At 31.8% G+C, this 20702-nt stretch overlaps 3 protein-coding genes and 1 non-coding gene across 17 annotated transcripts; 2 read left to right on the top strand and 2 right to left on the bottom strand.

Annotated features, from left to right (window-relative positions):
• Positions 1–10171: 10171 nt before the first annotated feature.
• On the top strand, positions 10172–14109 carry LOC104717972 (protein TPX2). 2 transcript variants are annotated; one of them, XM_010435615.2, is made up of 18 exons: positions 10172–10332; positions 10408–10630; positions 10914–11030; positions 11179–11259; positions 11427–11559; positions 11654–11762; positions 11861–11911; positions 12020–12111; positions 12196–12271; positions 12356–12418; positions 12513–12599; positions 12761–12819; positions 12915–12987; positions 13066–13131; positions 13219–13281; positions 13400–13465; positions 13649–13768; positions 13859–14109. In XM_010435615.2, the coding sequence occupies exons 2-17, from the start codon at positions 10414–10416 to the stop codon at positions 13763–13765; spliced, it is 1470 nt and encodes a 489-aa protein (XP_010433917.2). In that variant the 5' UTR covers positions 10172–10332; positions 10408–10413; the 3' UTR covers positions 13766–13768; positions 13859–14109. The 2 variants fall into 2 exon arrangements, with proteins under 2 accessions (XP_010433917.2, XP_087339510.1); XM_087483384.1 differs by lacking the exon at positions 10914–11030 and having other exon boundaries at positions 10185–10332.
• Positions 14110–14628: 519 nt separating this feature from the next.
• TRNAV-AAC (transfer RNA valine (anticodon AAC)) lies at positions 14629–14702 on the bottom strand. Its single transcript has one exon. It is a non-coding gene; the product is annotated as a tRNA-Val (tRNA).
• Positions 14703–14765: 63 nt separating this feature from the next.
• Positions 14766–16784, top strand: LOC104718007 (nudix hydrolase 14, chloroplastic). Its single transcript, XM_010435663.3, has 7 exons — positions 14766–15069; positions 15169–15274; positions 15361–15438; positions 15536–15628; positions 15734–15826; positions 16088–16186; positions 16358–16784. Exons 1-7 carry the CDS (start codon positions 14852–14854, stop codon positions 16586–16588), a joined length of 918 nt encoding a protein of 305 aa, XP_010433965.2. The 5' UTR covers positions 14766–14851; the 3' UTR covers positions 16589–16784.
• On the bottom strand, positions 16717–20191 carry LOC104717988 (uncharacterized). Of its 13 annotated transcripts, none has more exons than XR_015579479.1 (9): positions 19907–20121; positions 19075–19208; positions 18723–18958; positions 18386–18637; positions 18195–18271; positions 17801–18122; positions 17381–17583; positions 17115–17167; positions 16717–17029 (listed from the first exon to the last, which is right to left on the bottom strand). XR_015579479.1 is itself a non-coding variant. In XM_010435642.2 (9 exons), the coding sequence occupies exons 2-8, from the start codon at positions 19163–19165 to the stop codon at positions 17127–17129; spliced, it is 1080 nt and encodes a 359-aa protein (XP_010433944.2). In that variant the 5' UTR covers positions 19166–19178; positions 19907–20191; the 3' UTR covers positions 16717–17029; positions 17115–17126. The 13 variants fall into 13 exon arrangements, 8 of the variants coding, with proteins under 8 accessions (XP_010433944.2, XP_010433936.2, XP_087339477.1 ...); XR_015579477.1 differs by having other exon boundaries at positions 17385–17583; XR_015579480.1 differs by having other exon boundaries at positions 19075–19178; positions 19907–20117.
• Positions 20192–20702: the final 511 nt, after the last annotated feature.

Genomic DNA, 20702 nt, shown 5'->3' with positions numbered 1-20702 from the left:
GTTTCTATTTAATTGTATATGAAATGTACATGTAATTGTTACTATGTACTGAAAATTAATTTTGATAATATTACGGTTTAACTATAATATTTTAATATATATTTGTTATATGATGCTTCACAAAAGAGTCATTTTGAGATAGAGAAAAAAAATTAAGTACACAGTTTTGTTGTAAATAATTAAACAATATGTTACTATAATAATATGACCATTGTTTTAGTTACCGCACATCAATTTAATTTGGTATTTTTGTTAAGTAATTAAGATAAATTATATTTATTTACACTTTCGTTTTTTTTACGGAAAAACTGATAAGTAGTATAAAAAGAAAAATGTAAGATCTTACTATATAATTACTGTGATAGATAATTTAATGTTGTTCTCTATATTAATTTTACTTTCATCATCTAAAAGTAATACTTAACAACAAATAATTTTTTTAAAAATTCTTTCTCTTGTAATCCATTTTCAATAATATCCTTATATATACAAAGTAACTAAATTCTAAACCATAAACTCCAAATACTAAACATACTAAACATTATCATACTAAACATTATCTCTCCATCCTCTTGAATTAACTTGTCTCAGCTTTTTATGTTTTGTGAATGATTTCATAAATAAAAAATTTAACTTTTATAAATTTTATACTATTGAGTATTGATATACCATTTTTTCCATTGCTTGTTTTTTTACGACTCACTTTATCTCTGTATAATTAACTTTCATTTTGTTCGGTCCAAACGCTTGAAGTGCCTTTGACATCCCTCAAACTTCATGGATAGTGATTCTCCACAATCCAGCCTGGCCAATATTGTAGTATGAAACAAAATCTCTTTCATCCAGCAAAATAAAAATGTTGCCACAAATCATATTCTGGCCTTCTTTCCATTTATCATTGATTTCTTTTTTTGTCAACATATAATTGACAAGGCTCGATTCATAGCCAGTCCTTACTAAGCGGGGTAACTCGATTTAGTAGAATCGAATTTCGGTAGAATCGGTCGCAGAGGTGTTGTTGTAACCACATGATTTATAACACTTCTCATCATTGAAAATTTTAATAATTATGTGAGACTGTATTAAATGGTTATATTATACAATACTCCCTCTGTTCCTGTTTAAGGATTTTCAAACATATTTTAAGAAGATTCACTTTAATTTTTTAAGTTTACAATTTGTCATTAGTTACTTATTAAAAATGTATAGAAAACCTAAAAATTGTTTTTTTGTGCAACATGGTATTTTTGTTTATATGTAACATCATAATCAAGAACCATCATAATCAAGAAACATGAAGATCTATTTTCCTCTTGCAGCGTTGATGATATATGTTATAACAAGTCTAGAATTTGAGAGTAAATTTGAGTCCAAGTATTTAAGTAAATGTCTACCTATGACTATATATACATTTGCTATTTGAATGTTAGATAGATGTTACTCTTAGGTTCAAAATATTTTATTAACAGTTACAAATTTGGGAATTATGGAATGTGGTATCATAACTTTTGTAACATAAATATTTGCAACGAAAATCTTTTCATTAGACTAAATACATTTCAATGCATGGTTATTGAAATTATAACTCTCTTTAATGCATGGTAAAAGCAATTTGTAACCCACTACATTATATTTAATATAAAATTTTAATATATTTTCCATATAAGAAATAATCAAACTTAATGATTTAATTAATACTATTTTAAATACATCACTTACAATTTTCTAATGAAATAAATAGATAGAAAATCAAGAAAGTCAACATATACAAAAATCTTCTTATATATATTTACATATTAATATATATATATATACATATATTAAAAATGACAACAATTCTGAAATGCTCTTGACAAGATCGACTTTATGTTGATATGTGTATTGATACGAAAAGAAAAGCTATTGTTGTGTAATTTATCAAAATTTAATAAGATTTTAGTGAAAGTGTGGAACTGACTAACTTTATTGCCTACTCAATTAATGAAAGAAAATATTATATGTTTTTAAAACGTGCAAAAATTAGGTTTATATAATTACATAAAAGCTTAGTCATAATCATGTATTTAAACTATTTCATTTCTCATCCAAGATATAGTTTTTATTATGATATTTTTTTCATTATAAAATAGTGTGTGTTTTTTCACTTTAAAGGATGAAAGACAAATTAAATAAAATGTAAGAAAAATGTGTAAAGTAGATGTATCAAATATCAGTTATTTATTAGTAAATGTTATAGAATATTACATTTTCTATCAAAAATATAAGATGAGATTTTGTTATAAAATAATCTGATTTTATCTGACAAAAGAACTTAAGATATAAAAGTGGATTTAGTAATATATCTCAATTGTACCAATATTAAGAAGAGAAGTATGATTATTTGGAATTGGAAATGATATAAATTTGTTTTTAAAAAATAAAATAGAAATAAATGATGACAGGTGTCACTAAAAGAGAATGCCAAATGTCACAATGTGAGTAAAAGTTAGAAAAAACCTTCTCATATTATATAAGAAGGTTTCTTCTAAACTTTGTTTAAGGCGATGACATTTGGCGCTCTATATAGTTGACATTTGTCCATTGCTAATTAAATATGGCCATAATTTTCAACTTAATCCTTTGGTAATTAAAAAATTTACCTTAACAAACAAACAAATAAGATCTGAACATGCAGCACCTGTGTTTGTCTTCTTCCCATACGGTATTTAAATTGAAGCTCGAATTTAGTTTTAGTTTTGCATTCTGTTTTTAAAAACGTAACGTCTTGCCATCAAAGTAAATTAAGTCATTTGATAATTGCTTTCTTATTTATTTCTAATTAAATATTAGTAATCTGTTTTCCATAAAATTATAATCTAATAGAATTCAATTTCTGATTACTTTTATTATTATTATCAGGGAAGCCCTCAATCTACTGAGAATCAACACCCCCACCCCACACACTAACTATGCTTTTAAAAATGTTACAACCTAAAAAAATTTCTCTCTACTCTACTTTACATCATAATCAAGAACCATCATAATCAAGAAACATGAAGATCTATTTTCCTCTTGCAGCGTTGATGATATATGTTATAACAAGTCTAGAATTTGAGAGTAAATTTGAGTCCAAGTATTTAAGTAAATGTCTACCTATGACTATATATACATTTGCTATTTGAATGTTAGATAGATGTTACTCTTAGGTTCAAAATATTTTATTAACAGTTACAAATTTGGGAATTATGGAATGTGGTATCATAACTTTTGTAACATAAATATTTGCAACGAAAATCTTTTCATTAGACTAAATACATTTCAATGCATGGTTATTGAAATTATAACTCTCTTTAATGCATGGTAAAAGCAATTTGTAACCCACTACATTATATTTAATATAAAATTTTAATATATTTTCCATATAAGAAATAATCAAACTTAATGATTTAATTAATACTATTTTAAATACATCACTTACAATTTTCTAATGAAATAAATAGATAGAAAATCAAGAAAGTCAACATATACAAAAATCTTCTTATATATATTTACATATTAATATATATATATATATACATATATTAAAAATGACAACAATTCTGAAATGCTCTTGACAAGATCGACTTTATGTTGATATGTGTATTGATACGAAAAGAAAAGCTATTGTTGTGTAATTTATCAAAATTTAATAAGATTTTAGTGAAAGTGTGGAACTGACTAACTTTATTGCCTACTCAATTAATGAAAGAAAATATTATATGTTTTTAAAACGTGCAAAAATTAGGTTTATATAATTACATAAAAGCTTAGTCATAATCATGTATTTAAACTATTTCATTTCTCATCCAAGATATAGTTTTTATTATGATATTTTTTTCATTATAAAATAGTGTGTGTTTTTTCACTTTAAAGGATGAAAGACAAATTAAATAAAATGTAAGAAAAATGTGTAAAGTAGATGTATCAAATATCAGTTATTTATTAGTAAATGTTATAGAATATTACATTTTCTATCAAAAATATAAGATGAGATTTTGTTATAAAATAATCTGATTTTATCTGACAAAAGAACTTAAGATATAAAAGTGGATTTAGTAATATATCTCAATTGTACCAATATTAAGAAGAGAAGTATGATTATTTGGAATTGGAAATGATATAAATTTGTTTTTAAAAAATAAAATAGAAATAAATGATGACAGGTGTCACTAAAAGAGAATGCCAAATGTCACAATGTGAGTAAAAGTTAGAAAAAACCTTCTCATATTATATAAGATATATATATATATATATATATGAAGATTGGAAATTGTCTAATTACTAATTAGTAACTAGAATATGACCAGAATATGTAGTCGTTGTAATAGTGTTGATGTTAAGTCAGTCTATCAGACAGATGAGATCATCCAGATCAATAGGACAATGTGCGTGTAAACGTAAGAGTAGCAGAGAATGTGAGAGAAGTGAAAACTTGCGACTTAGAATATTATGGGCTAAATTGAGAAAAGGCCCAATGTTTTTGTCATTCAGAATTCTTTTTCGAACTATATATTTTTTTATTAATTTGTTTTCAAATGCGTTCGAGATATAATTAAACGGTGCAATAAGAAACCTTACCTATGATTTTTGAAGTAGCTGCCCATACTGCTTGTGTATATATCTATATATATATATTATACATATGGTTATTGATTGATCGATGAGTTTAATTTTCAATTATGCCGTGAATGGTAGACTCAGGCCCGGCTCATGGGGCGGCGTGACGGGCAAAAGTCAAGGGACCAATCCAAAACTATCTTATTATATAAAGTATGATTTCAAAAGTTAATAATTTATAAGATCGTGACATGTGTCAAAATTTCAAAAGAAAAAAAATAATAAATAAAAAAATAATTAAAAATTGTATTAAATTATACAATTTTATAATTTTAAAGAAAAAGAAATCGTCTACTTTATATTGAATTTATTGGCCTAATCTTAAAAGAAAAAAAATTTAACCTAAAAATTCTACAATAAATAAACTTATACAAAGCAATCATACGTTATATTGAATCCTTGGCCTAATCTTAAAAGAAAAAGAATTTAAATATAAAGATATGTATTCTCTCAGATCTTTATCTTGTATATAGAGAGGAAGACGTCATTCTGATGTAGCAAATATTCGAACCCATCAAATTTAATCACAAATATCTTGCAAGAGAATCTAACAGATATCTTACACTAATTACATTATATGTGTTTTCTCAATTAGATTTTGACATAAACAAAAAATAATTCATTAAACATGTATATTATTATTAATTAAGAAATAGTAAATAACAAATATAAAAAAAATAACATAAGTTATGTCAAAAGAATTATTATTTTTGAAACTTAATAGGAACAACTAATTTAAAAAATATATTTATATCTACATAAAATTTACATGTTTTTTTTATTTTTCCCGGCAATCTAACAACTTTAGGCCCATTACAAGTTACAATACACTAAGGATAATGATTGAATATTAACAAACACGTGTAAGCAACGTGTCAACATCCAAGCATATCTGTGTTTCATCGCGAGAAGGTCTTCACCGGAATCCTTATTGGCCGGCCAGTTTTTCAAGATCTTCACACAGCTTCTATGGATCGAGCCTTCTATTGTACTACTAGCCTCTTGCTAATAGTCACCGAAAGAAATTAGTTGGATTTTTCTTTGTTTACTAGAATGAAACCTCAATTAATTGAAAAGAAGTATTTTTCGGAGAACTATCAAAACTCGACCGGAACTCCAATTCCTTCAAACTGCATCATCTTAAAACTAATCGACCAACGAGAACCATCACTCATAACTTTCCATTTGTGGAAGAGTAAGGAATTACCATCAACTGGACGAAAAATCAAGTGCGTAGTACACAAAAAACCAACAATCTTTTGGATTGTAAACACTCTTTTAGTGAAAAGTGTTAGCATGAAGAACAAGCAAAAGGCTTCAAAAATATCGACAAAATGTCAGAGTTTATACCGACAAGATATCGGAAACTAAAATCTGGAAAACACCAGAAGACTATAATACAGAACCTAAACCGACAAGTAGTCGGAGAACTCCGATTTTATTCAAAGAAAGCAAAAAACTAAGTTTCTCTCTCTGAAAGATCTGGAGAGAGTTAAGAGAGAGAAAACCCCGCACACATCTTAACTACATAAAATTTACATATTTATATCAAAACTTTTAATCTTTAATTTTTTTTCTGATATAATTTTGCCAATTTATTTTGGATCTTTAATTCGTGCGGGTTCCTCGATGGAAGCTATTAGATGTAATGAAACAGAATCAAAGTATATAAAGCCCACTAAATTAACCGAGGATGGAGACACTGATGGAGGTTCCAAAAGTAATTCTACAGTTAGTAGCGTTATAAATTTCAAAGATTAGTCGGTGGTTGATGTATTTGGTCTAAATTTAGAGTTTTCTCTTATTGATAATATCAATGATTCCGGTACTGAAACAAGAGCTGCTTGACCGAGTAATTGAGAGCGATTTTATAATTTCGGAAGTTGGAAAGGTAAACCGTTTTAAAATTGGTTTCAAACCTGATTTATGTGGTTTTCTATTGAATTTAGTTCGTAAACCGTTTAAATCCAGATATATAGAGAAATATATGAGAACTTTTGATTCTGGTAGAAATAAGTTGAGAACTTACGATTCGAGAATATTTGAGATGAGGTCATAGTTCTAAGTAGTATTGGTACAATGCGATACTTCTGATGAGTAAATAAGACATCGATCCTTAACGTGATTATGACATATATCATGTTTGAGATTGTTTATAAAGTTTCTGTTTTATATATCTGAATTATCTAAGGTTTTATATATACCATCATGATTAAAATATTCAATTTTTTATTTTTATTATGTTATATTAACTTTTTTTTCAATTTCTCAACTTTAATTGGGTTGTTCATAAAATATTTGTAATAGAGTAGATCATTTTCACCAATTGTTCATCCAAAAAATATTTGGAGTAAAAAAAATTAATGGTTAAAGAAATTTTGTCACAAAACAATTTTAATAATTATAAGAACTATAATTATGCCAAGCAACATAAAATTTGTTTAATTTGTTTAAAAGATATTTTATAGGTGGTGATAAAGAGCATATTTTGACAATAAAATAATTTAGGGTTTAAGACCATATTTTTCATTGTGAAACATACAGTAAAATTATACGTGATTACTACATTATATGTTGCTTTGATGAATTCTTTGCATGTAAAATATTTTGTAATAAATTGTGAAACGTTTTTGAAATTTGACAATAATATTATTTTTAATGATAAGTATTTGGTAAAAGTTTTGGTGGGATATAATTTAGCTTTAGATTATTGTAATAATTGTTATAATATATTAAAAATATAAAAATATAAATAAGTGTATAAAGATAAATACACATATGATTTTGGTAGGGTATAATTTAGCTTTAGATTATTCTAATATATAAAAAATATAGATAAGTGTATGAAGGTAAATACAAATATGATTTTTTCTAACTAAAATTATTTCTATATTTACTTCAAAAAATAAAATTTCTTTTTATATTCTTTAAAAATTGTTTAGGGTTTAGGATTTATTCTCTTCAACGATTTCAATACTAGCACATCGTGCGGGTCCTTATGTAATGAATTATATAAAACCATTGGTAGTGGGGTTTTAAATGATTTTTAAATTATGGTTTTTGGTTTTTGATTCATGAATTTTTAGTTTTTGCAATAAAAGAAAAATGAGAAGTGTCATAAGCGTTTTTTTTAATCTTAAATTATGTGGATTTTGGTTTTTATGAAGAATTGTAAAGAAAACCTAAAAAGTAATTTTCTTATTTCTTACGGAATTCCTTTAGGCTAAAATTGACTAGAGCAAAAAAGGGTTTTTCAAAAACATAATCCAAAAACTATTGTAGAATCTTCTACATTCAAGGCTTTATGCAAAATATAAATCAGTTTCAACAGAAATCAGTTTCAAGGCTTTATATCCAATTTTCCCATAATGTATTTAGGTTTTATATCGGTTACTATTTAAAATTGTTCATATTGGTGCATTTGATGCTCTCCCACAAAACTAAACAGAGAAACAAATATGTTCAACCACTCTCATCCCCAAATAAATGTTGTCTTAATTCCCTTCAAAAAGTGCTTTTGAACAAAACCCGAAATCCTTTTGACACAGTTTTGTCTAAAAAGTACTATATGTATGCTTTAACAAAAAAAAAAAAAAAGTACTATATGTATGTAAAGTTAAGCGTTTACATTTTGTCCTACCTATGAACCACAAAATTAAGTATTTGTCCTATTCTCTACGAAAAATTCCTGGGTCTTTGGTGTATTATAGATACTTTTAAAAAAAAACTGTTAAGACTAAAATAGTTGCCCAATTAGCAGTAAAAAGTTAAATGTCAAAACTTATAGTTATATATATGCAAAGTTATAGTTTTCATTTTTGAATCAAAATAAATATGCTTTCTGACGTGGTAGTTTGGTACCACTGTCAAGTGTCAACAACATTGTATCTTTCATGCGAATAAAATCCATTGCTCATCAATAATGGTAATTAATGGCAATTTGTCATCTGGTGAAACACATGCTCATTATATAGGAAAAACTGAAAAAGACTTTCAAATTCAGTTACAGATTCGAAATATTGTAAATATCAATGTTTTAAGCAAATTTTAGGCTTTTTTTTTTCTTTTTTAATTATAGTCAACAAGAAAATTTTAAGCTTTAACAGGATATATGGTTGGACCCAATTTGGAGATTAGTGGGATTATCCTCTGCATTTTGTTTTATAATATATATATATATATATATATATATATATTTCTTTAAGAATTCACAATATTTCATTTAATTACTTTTTTTACATAAAAACAACATCAACTTGTCTACAACTAGTTCAACCAATAAAAACTATATTGCACACTATAAATAGTAAAAAAAAAATCAGTTACATCACAAATTTGCATAGAAACATTACTTAAATTTATACAAAAATAAATTCCTAAAGCTCATTTGAGCTGATCTTGTAAGCTGTTGGAAAAAAAAAAAAATCCTAAAGCTCATTTGAGCTGATCTTGTAAGCTGTTGGAAAAAAAAAAAATTCCTAAAGTAATACATAAAGAATAATATAGGTGTTTTCTATTTTCATATACAGCTAAAATTGAAGAAAACACCAACAAAATGATAATTTTCGGTTAACTAATTTGACAAATGTTTCAGAACGTTGGTGATTTTTTGTTTGATTGTTTAAACACGACTCATTTTGGTTAAAACACTAAGAGCATCTCCAATGGTCCTCTATTTTTACCTCTATAATAGAGCAATTCTATAATAGAGGTGAGTTTTACTCCAATGGTCCTTTATTCTCACTTCTAAAATAGAGATTGCTATTTTTTCCTCTATTTATAGAGAAACCCTATTTTTTTTACAAAGGTTCCTTTATAAATAGATGAATCTCTATTTTATAGGTTCCCATTGGAGTAAAACTCACCTCTATTATAGAGTTCCTCTATAAATAGGAAAAACCATTGGATGGTCTAATAGACAAATACAATTTTATCAACAAAACACATATGACCATGTCTGCATAAGTGCATATGACTGTAACATATAAATATGAAAGAATTGTGAACCAAAAAAATAATACTAATATAAGTATGTCAAATAACAAGGTTTTCGTTTAAAATGATCCAACAAGATTCTAAAGTTACAAAGATCAAGATAACATGAAAAAAAATTTGAAAAGAAAGAAAAAGGTCTAAATCAAACAGTCAAAACGTGATAGATAAAGCCAGGTCAAAACGTGACAAACGAACGAATGCAAACTGTTGGTGTGGTGGCAGAATCGAAATTAAAATCCACAGTTCTCGATTCCCCGCCGAAAATTTCAGACTCATCGAACGCCCAAAAAAAAAAACTAAAACCCCCTTACGTCACTTCCTAACCAAATTACATAAACACCCCTACATTCTCTGACTCAATAGGGGTACTCTAGTCTTTCCACACTATCCCTCTCATCAGTCTAATCAAATTCAAACACATTTTGTTTTCTAGATAATAAATCCACGTCATGAAAAACTGCACGCTCATACAACGGTGTCGTTTTGTTGTTCTGTAGAAGGAAAACATAAAATAAAAAATTTGCCGTTTTGTCGCTTTTTTTTTTGTTAACTAAAAAAAAAATAGTGACATTTATTTCCTTCTCTGCAATTTCTTACTTATTTCTTCTTTCTTCTTCTCCTTCCTTCTGTGTTCTACTCATCAAAAAAACCAATGATGATAATAAAACCACACATAAATTAGGGTTCTCTCTGGATTTTGCGGTGAGTAAACCAGTGGTTCGTTTTTTTTTTTATTACTGTTATTGCGTTTATTGTCTCACAGTGGAGGTTTTAAAGAGAGATATGGAGATGGAGACAGAGACGGAGACGGATACGGAGACAGAGGCGGAGTACGATGTTGATATGGATACAGATATGATGGTGTTCGAAGTGACTGAAATCGATTTGGATTACGAGTTTGATGCTGCTCATTGGTTTGATTTTACTCGGGAAGAGTTGGCTTTGGAGTCTCGTGCTGCTGAACTTTGGTTTGAGACCGCTCAGTCTTATCCACCGTCTCGTAAGTATCGCCTCCTTACTCGCCTTTGTGATTGTGTTTTCGTAGAACTGTGTACACTAAATTTTGGATTTTTAATTACGTCATCTTACGCAATGCAGTAATGAAAAAAATTTGAATTATAATCTTCTTCGATGATATCGTGATTTTGTGGTTAGGAATCTGTTTTTTTTTATTCGTTGATTGGATTTTGATTTTGATTTTATTTTTATTATTACAAATGCAGAGGACCAATGTCGTCATGTTAGGATTGAAGTGTGTTTATGTTTTTTTTTTTGTTTTTCAGCTTTTGCAGTAGAATTGATTATGAGAGAGAAGGTTTTGTCTGAAGACAAGACTGAGTCTTTGTCAAAATCAGAAGTTGGGGAAGTTACGGTAGATGTTCAAGATGTGAATGAAATAGGTGAATGCTGTTGGATGTTTTGGATTGTGTTCGTGCATCTCTAAACTAGTTTACTGGTTTCAGGACTGTTTAGGTTTAGATAACCAACTGTAAAATGGGAAAAAAGTGAAAACTTTACAATTTATGGTTCTTGTTTTTTTTTTGTCAGGAAATGGAACGAGGTCTGGGGTGTTTACTTTCATCCAAGGTGGTACTTTGAACAAAGATCCAAATGAGTCCTTACATAAAGGTAATCACTTTTCCTTACATGACTAAAGATTACAATACACATGTGTTTCAACTATTTTTTTTTAACCTCTGACCTCTGACCTGTTTTTGGTATTGTACTTAGATATATATATTTGGTTGTTTACTTTTGCCTCATGTCTAAGTTCTCACTTCCTCTACTGATACCAGGACCTACATTTAGCAATCGGACTCCTTCTGATAAACTGAAATACCGACCAAAGTCAAGCATCAGGCCTATACCAAGAGGCTCAACATTGATGAAGCCTACTGCTAGCCTATTGGCAAAGCTAGATAATGCGAGGTGACTATGACAACATATAGTTTCTTGGTATCTTTCTTCTGTCAACTTTCAAATCAATAAACTTAATAGTTGCTTTGTTTTGGTTATCTCCTAGACTGCAAAGGCAAGTGGATGAAAGTAAGGAGAAAGGCTTGTTTCCTTCAACTGGATCTGAAATGCAATCTGCTAAAAGACAGAAGCTCGAGGGAGGTCTACTTCGTAAGGTCGATTTTCTTGTAGCCATGAGTCTCCTTGTATCTAGTTCCTTCAAGAAAATATGATTTAAGCGGTTGACCTTCAAATAAGCTCTCTTCTGTTTCAGGTTGCTGAAGTGACGCAGGAAACGAATTTGGTCCATAAGTTACTCAAGAAGGTTGTTATCTGTTTCTTGAGTACTCCTGAACATATGGAAAATTTAACCTTCTTGTTAGAAAAGAGCAGTCAGTGTAAATCATTCAATTGGTTGTTATATGGTTTTCAGGATCTCGATAAAAACTCACTACATGCGAGGATGAAGATTACTGTCCCTCAGGAGCCTGACTTTGCAACATCACATAGAGCAAATAGGATAAGGTTAGAACCTAGACATTGACTGACAGTCAATAGTTATGGTAAAAATCAGATCTTACATGCATTTGCACCAATGGATTATTGCAGGCACAGGATTGATGCTAAGTTGGAGCAGGACTCAACATCAGTGTATGGGTTCAAAGCACGCCCCTTGAACCGAAAAGTTAGTATCTGCTACGTACCTAACATGAAACTCATTTCGTTACTGTATTCCCAGCTCAAACATGTGTGTGTGTGTTGCCTGTAGATCTTTGAGGCTCCATCATTACCCATTCGAAAAAAGAGCACTCCTAAACTACCAGAATTTCAAGTAAGCATTAAAAACTAAGTTGGGCTGGTCTTACTCTTTGTTTTACAGGGTTAAGAATTAATACTTAAGATTATGTTTCTTGTGGTTTTATCAGGAGTTTCGCTTGAAGACCTCGGAAAGAGCTATGCAACATTCATCAGCAGTGTCAACGTCGCCATATCCGGGAAATAATAATCGTAAGGTTATACACCAACTGAACTTACTTGAAATCATATTACAAGATTACTTTATATCAATGTGTGTATCCTGACATGGGATCTAACTGATACTCATCTTTCATGTGGACCACTCAATGAGTCTCAAAGTGCTGATTCTAAAGGAGAGAATTTTTCATTTTGACAGGAGTCAGATAAGCCTAATACAACAGCATATCTTGACGGTGTTAACAGAGAACCAAGAAGGTATGATATGTAAAAAATTATGCGGGTCTCTTGCTTACTTGCACCAACTTTTATATAATAGAAATGTGATTATTCTGCGAGTTGAATTTTAATAGACCAAGAGCTATGGATACACCTAAGGATGATGATAGAAAACACCTCTTGAAAGCTCGGCCTCTTAATAATAAGGTATAACGTTTTCTATCTCGTGTTGCATTTTATTGCATAATAGGTACAGTCATAGAGAGCTCATTTTCCATTGAACAGATACTTTCAAGTGGACAAGACATTGGCATTTTCACAAAAAGCAAGCGAGAAACTACAACTCCCGTGGTATGTCTGTCTATGGATTATTATTCTCTACACTTGGTGTCTATATCTCCTACAATAGACTCAAACTGTTCTTACACTCAAACTCAGGGGTTTAGGTTTCACTCAGAAAGGAGAGCTCAACCAAATTTGCCGACAGACCTTTTCAGTAAGGTTCGATTCACGGTTCCCGAACGTTCTATTTTTCTCAATAGGTTAACTTGAGATTGTTCTTATCGTACTCTAGTTATCTGATGAACCCTTTGTTTTCTTACTTCGTTTTAATATGCAGCTCTCCTTATCATCCGAACTCCAGCAAAACAATGGATCTCACTCAAGATTTGATCAGCCTGAACAAGTAAATATACAACTCATGGTTTCATTTAACTTTATGTCCCATCTTTAGAATCATATCAAGTTTTACAATTGTATTCTTTGGGCATAAGGGCTCAAAGGAAAAACAAACTGAACTCTTTTCAAGCAGGGAATGAAGTAATAAGCTATTATTGATTGAAGCTTGTTTCTACTAACTCCATTGCAGAAAACAAGCAAGTTTGCGAGGAAACCGATGGTACAACACTGTGTAATTCCTGAAACTAGCCGGCAATGGACTTCTTCTCGGAGTGGTAAGCTCGAAGCAGCGGTGCAACTAAATTAACAAGTAATATACAAAAGGACACTCCTTTTTATATATCAGTGCTTCTTATGTAGCTTTGTGGATAATTTTTGTTACTTGATTTTGATTTCGCAGGAGCGTAGCTGATCGTAGAAAAGAATCCTTCTTAGTTATATGAATCATCTCCATTCTTTTTTGTACATTAAGACTTGGTTCTCTTAGGTGACAACTATTCAAAAAGAAGGCTAACATTATGAAGAACTAAAATCTGTCTCTCAAGGGGGTGTGGGTATGACATTGTGGTCGGCTAATTTTGGCAAAGGATATGTATATTGTGGATACTCATTTCTTGATATGAATTATATACAAAGAGAGGTTCAACATCAGTTTTGGGGTTTTGAAACAATATATGTTAAACCGTTATATGTATTGATCTGTGATTTATGTGATGAATGAATGAAGCCATATACTCCTTGCAGCGGCTAAGTCTCATGATGCAACCATCCATAGACTTGCTCTCCTTCTCATCTTCCGGTGATGACTCACTCAACCTTGCGAAGACTAAACTTGCGAGTCCTCAATACAAGACTACTAGACCATTATTGTTTCTGCTCCACAGGTATATGATCTTAGAGTTCAAAGGATGCATCACTACATAGGGATATAATTAGCACCAAACCCGACCAAAGACGAGTTGGTGCAATAGAATCATTGTTACAGTACTTGATCAACCGCCAAGACCCTGATCGTAAAGCCTCGATAATCATCGGACACATGAAAATGTGATTTGTGGTTAATTACTCTTTTGTTTATATGAATGAAATACAAAAAGAGGTTTACAATATGGCTATGTTTGTTGATTTATCATTTATGTAATGATAGAAGGCAAAAAAGGAAAATAGTAATGGCTTCGCCCGGGTTCGAACCGGAGACCTTCAGTGTGTTAGACTGACGTGATAACCAACTACACCACGAAACCTTTCTGCTTATCTTTCTTCTTATGTCTTATTTATACAAAAGTATTCGAAGCCCACTATACTTTGACACGTGCGGTTCAACACGTGTTGAACTTTCCATCTTCCCCAAGGAGTGTGACTGTGTGAGTCAGAGAATTTGCTTGCCTCATCAATGGCTGCCTTTACTCTTCTTCCTTCGCGTTTACTCGCGTGTCCTTCACGCTCTCTGCCTCGTCTACTTCATCACCACCATGCAAACCTGATTCTTCGCTGCAAAATGTCATCTTCTTCTTCCTCTTCCTCTCTCGCTCAATCCATCACGCTCACGAGCCAACCCAACGAGCCTGTCCTTGTCTCTGCAGCTCCGGGGATCTCATCATCTGATTTCAGGTGAGTTCTCGAAATCTCTAGATTCTCTCTCTCTCTTGAGTTGAGGTATTCAGAAAATTCGGTTTAAGTCGATTTCAATTTTTTTTGTGTTGTGTGTAGGGATGCAATAGATTCATCTCTTTTTAGGAATTGGCTAAGAAACTTGGAATCAGAGTCTGGTATCTTAGCTGATGGGACAATGACCTTAAAGCAACTACTTATCCAGGTAAAGAGATCTTAAACACACACATTGAGATTTTGCTAGTGTAGTGATCAAATGGTTCTTCAATGATATGATGATGATGAATTCAGGGAGTTGATATGTTTGGTAAAAGAATTGGCTTTCTCAAATTCAAAGCGGATATTTTCGATAATGAAACTGGTCAGAAGGTATCTTTATCATCAGCATCTTCTTGTATCTGTTTCAACCATTAATTCATTATAGTCATTATATATATGCTAGTTTGTTAAGCTAAAACGCCATTAGGTTCCAGGTATTGTATTTGCACGAGGACCAGCTGTAGCCGTGCTTATTCTCTTGGAGTCAGATGGTGAATCTTACGCGGTGCTTACTGAACAGGTAGCGATTTTGTGTTCATATGGTTATGGAGACAGAGAAGAATTGTTTTTTTTTGAATGTTGAAGATGACATATATGACATTCTACGGGTTTTTCTTTTTTGAAGGTTCGGGTTCCTACTGGGAAGATTGTTCTGGAATTACCTGCTGGAATGTTGGATGATGATAAAGGTGACTTTGTTGGAACTGCTGTTCGTGAGGTACCTCTCTATCTTTGTTGAACATTTGACAACTTTGCGAAAGGAATTGAGTGTTAAGATGAAATATTATAGAAGTTTTTGAGTTGAAATACTGTCACTGCAAATGACATGGCATATTATATGTTTTGGATCTTTAGTTGTTTTACCAAAGGAGCCTGAAATTGTAGACAATTCGAAGTTTAACTCAAACATGAGTCTGAAAATTTTTCTCGACTCTTGTTTTGCGCAAGTTACACGACTTTTGTTTGGTGGATATATCAGGTCGAAGAGGAGATTGGTATAAAATTGAAAAAAGAAGATATGGTTGATCTTACGGCTTTCCTTGACCCATCTACAGGTCACAAAATTTTCCCTTCTCCCGTAAGTAATCCTTCCTCTATCCATCTTCTGGTTTTCTAGTATACCTGTCTCATTTTAGTAGTCTTGGTAACAAGCTGCAGACATTTAAAAACGTTTCATCATCTCGTAGTCTTAAAATATGGTTGGAAACTGATTGATTGCTTCTATTCGTTTGGTGTCTCTCTGGCACAGGGAGGCTGTGATGAAGAGATGAGCGTGTTTCTATACAGAGGACAAGTGGAACAAGAGACAATCAGACACTTGCAAGGCAATGAGACAGGCCTCCGTGAACACGGTGAGTTCATCAAAGTCCGACTCATCCCATACAGAGAGCTCTGGCGCAAAACAGCTGACGCTAAGGTTCTTGTGAGCATTGGTCTCTACGAAATGGCTCAGAGAGAAGGTCTCCTGCCCAGACACTGAAATCCATCTCTGGATCTTCTACAGATCTCTGATTGACTCAAGCCAGATGACATAGATCGAGACTAGATGTTGTAATGTTGCAAAAGGAGATTTTAGTTCTATTGCGGTTATTACTTTATAACACGGTATGATTCGAAACTCATCTTTATAACTAAAAGATCTTACAAACCCCAATTTCGGGTTTAGGTTTCCAAAAGTTTACGTTTTGCCAAGTTTGAAACTGTACAAGTTTTGGCAATCAAATAAAAAACTTTTAGTTACAATCTTCTGGTTTCTATAAACCACCAGACCAAATGAACATGGATTACAACATAACAACAACTTCTTCAGATCACCATACTATCCTGCTAATGGTGGTCTTTAGTAGTAGAGTTTGGACTCTAGGATGAATCTCGTCCTCTCTTTCTTGATGATGACCTGTCTTTTGATGAACCATTGCTTCTGATAAAATGACAAAGAAACAATGAGGAAACTGCAGGGAAAATTGAAGCTTTCTTTGGTTCATCAGAAGGTTTTGTAAGCTTACACATCATCTGTTTTACTTGATGGCTCTTGAGTGGCCCGTGATTGTGGCATCACCTGCAGAGAAAAAGATGGTTCACCATGTAAGAATCAGCCAATGATAATTATGAAGTTATGAGCATCTCCAGAATAATATGACAAAAAATGAATCAAGACAACCTATACACGTCGTAGAAAGGTAAGGAAACTCAAAAGTATTATCAGATCGAGCCAGAAGTTTAATCCAAAAATAGCAATAATGAATATTAAACAGTGATGGATAAAACATACTGACAGGATGATCAAGTTGTTTCATGCATCTGCTGTGGGTTTCAAGGTATTCTTCATAAGACTGCAAAAACAACAGAAAAACACAATCACAAGACTTTGTCAAAAATTAGAAAACAACAGAACCTGAGCTCATGATGCTTCTCAAGCAAACAGAAGGAAGTCCCCTGTAACATCATTGCAAAAGGCTAAACTTGATCCAGACCCTGATAAAATATAGATCAGGAATAGTAGCTCACTGAAATAGCTCAGAGTTTGAAATATACTACAAATGTTTTCACCAAGTTTCCATTTCCAGTAGTGTGTCATGACTATCTTTGATTCAACTAAACAACACGACTTACAAAAAATATCTAGTTCGAGAACAAGAAGCTCTAATTGAATGAAATTCTCAGCATAAATTACAAGTAGATATGCCACTACCATGTTAAGAAAATCATCATCGGTTAGGGAACTCGCAAGAGGGCTTTCCAAAGGCAAACCCCACCAGTTGAATCTTAACGACTTTTCTTGCTCCATGTGAGAGTTAGATGCACCTGATGATGTATGGAGATATTCGGAGTGTACTCCATATCCTCTCTGTTGTGCAAGATGAAATCTGCTGACGTCATCCTGGTTTGGGTAGACCGCAGGAGGGTAAGGCATTGCTGTATGGCCCCACAGATTGTTATTATACTCTTCATCTCCTGAGGAAGACGGAGGTTCTGCACGGGACCTTTTTGTTGAATAATCATCCCTCGAGGAGCTGTGAAGAGAACAGAATCAAGGACAAGCAGATCTAAGAACCAAAAAGCCCACTTAGATTTCGAGGAGGTACCTATTGAGCAACCCGTCATCGCAGCTATTTGCATCAAGGAGTTCACAAAGTGCTTCACCGATATCTTCAGGTAATTCCTAGAGGATGCACACATTTAAAGAACATAAGTCAAGTCATTTCCATAAACCTAGCCTGAGTCACTACATGGTTTTGAGACAAGTTGTCTCAGACAACCAATGCATAAGTTATACCTGGCAATCTCGACTAATCTTCACAGGCTTGTAATCATTCATAGGATTCTTGAGATGAAGTGTTTTCTGAAAAGGCAATTCACTCAACCGCAACCATTTCACTTTAAAACTACGTCCCCACGGATTGTTTTTACCACCTCCCTGACTCCATATATGGTCTCGCCTCCATCCCACAGGAGACAACATCTCTGCATACCCTTGGAAGAATCCGCTCATGTTGACGCTGAAGATTAAAATCACTCGACCAGATTTCTACATAAAGACTATAAAAGTCAGTATACCTGACACTAAATATAAGATTACAAAATGGTGCAAACAAAAAAGGAGAGTTTCTTACATGAAAAGCACCTTCCAATATTGGCTCATTCATTACTTGAGTGGCCCAAATCCCTTTCTCGACTGAAACTTGAATATTCTCATAATTCAGACTTTTGATGATGAAATATCTCGTCTGATACCCTGGTCTACTGTCTTTATTCAGGTTTGAGCTTTTCAGTTGATCAGGAAAGTTACGTCGTTCAACATCCACCTTGGAGAGGTTATGGTCTTCCTTGCTTCTGTGACTTGAATTCTCTGTCCAAATTATATTCAAACATGATTACAACAAGACAGAAAAAACAAAACACAGATTTCCATTAGAAAAAAAAAAAAAGAAAAAGCGAATAACAAGACACAGCTTCACAATTTACCTGGATCATCAGAGTTTCCTAAATCTTGTTTCCAATCAGTCAAAGATGAATCGACAACAGATGCATTTTCCTTAGCCGTATCAGAAGACATGCCTATTTATACCCTATATAAACAACACCCAAGAACAAAAACACTAAATGAAAAAAAACAATAAACCTTGGCAGCAAAACGTGAAGAAATAAACATCAACCAAAGCAATAAAATCCACTCTAATCAAAGAGAGCATAACGACCAATCACCACCACCAACAGAAGTAACATTAAAGCCATTTTAAAGAACAAAAAATAAGAACACGAGTTGAATCAAATCACAGTGCAACAATAAACACAACAAGAAAAATTCACACTTTAGATTTGTCTACACTCCAATAAGAAGCTAGTGTAGTTAGTAAGCATATTACCAAATCAATTAGTCTACTAATGAGATTAGTATAATTAGTAATCATTACTCATTTAGTCATTAGTCTACTACAATAAGAAATTAGTATCCATGAAACTTAGGAACTTCAACAATAACAAATGAGATACTAGTTATGATCAAAATGCTATATAGTACACTTGTTCACCGAATCAAAACATTTCAAAAGAAGTAATATCTAATCTAAAGTCAGAAACCTAATTCTTCCTCTATTGTTGATATCCCCACATAACCAAACAGAACCCAGAACCCCAAATCTGAAGCAAGAAGGAAAATACAATTAACCATTTTGATACATTCCCACAATAATTCCAATGAAAAGCAACGAAACCCATTAAACAGCAGACATATTACAGTGACAATATGAAGAACATAGAACAGTACACTTAACAGTAGGAAAAGAAAAAAACGAACCTTTGAATTATCAAAAAGCAGAAGAGAGAAACACAAGTACAGAAGGAGAAGAAGAAGACTAAGATACTAATTTTATTTTGGTATTTGAAAATCTAACGAAAGCCCTAATCTTCTCTGTTCGGCTTCGACATCTCTCTTTTCTCGCTTCTTCTTCTTCTTCTCTGTTTTGTATTTTTTTTTTTTTGTTTCTTGATTTCTTCGATTTGGCTCTGATTATGGTAAGGGTTACGTATAGGTGAGGAAAGATGTAAATCGAACGGACAGGATGAGATGAGTGATTAATCTTACGGTATAAGATTTGACTGTTTAAGAGTTAAGTAACCGCTGGTGTAAAGTATTAGTAAAGATAAATGGGCTCAAAATTAGTTAAAAAGGGCCACTTTCAAAAAAAACATTAACGACGAGGCCTTCTTCAATATTATGCTTCTCACGTCCAACCAATTTTTTTTACTATAGGTGTTTAAATACGAATAAACACAATCGATTTACCAAATTTTCAATTTTCTAATATGATTATAGTTTTAAAGTATTAAAAAATAATTTTTGTGGTGCCTAAAATTTTAAAATCTATGAAAGCTTAATATGCAACATATCGAAACATGGATTATATTAAATGTAGTCCACTGCCAATTTGGTTCTCTATTGATTATTATATTTTACAACCAAAAATCCAAAACCCCTAAGAAAAAAGGAAATTTAACCAATTTAAAAACAAAAACAAAAGAGATAGAATCTAACATATTAAAGGAGAAGTCGAGAGGGTTCACAGCCATTCTCACAAAAATTACGTCGTTTA

Source organism: Camelina sativa, chromosome 2 (genome assembly GCF_030686135.1).
Source record: "Camelina sativa cultivar CO46 ecotype springtype chromosome 2, ASM3068613v1".
In the NCBI taxonomy this organism is placed as follows: Eukaryota; Viridiplantae; Streptophyta; class Magnoliopsida; order Brassicales; family Brassicaceae; genus Camelina; species Camelina sativa.
This window is presented reverse-complemented; position numbering and strand designations above follow the sequence as displayed.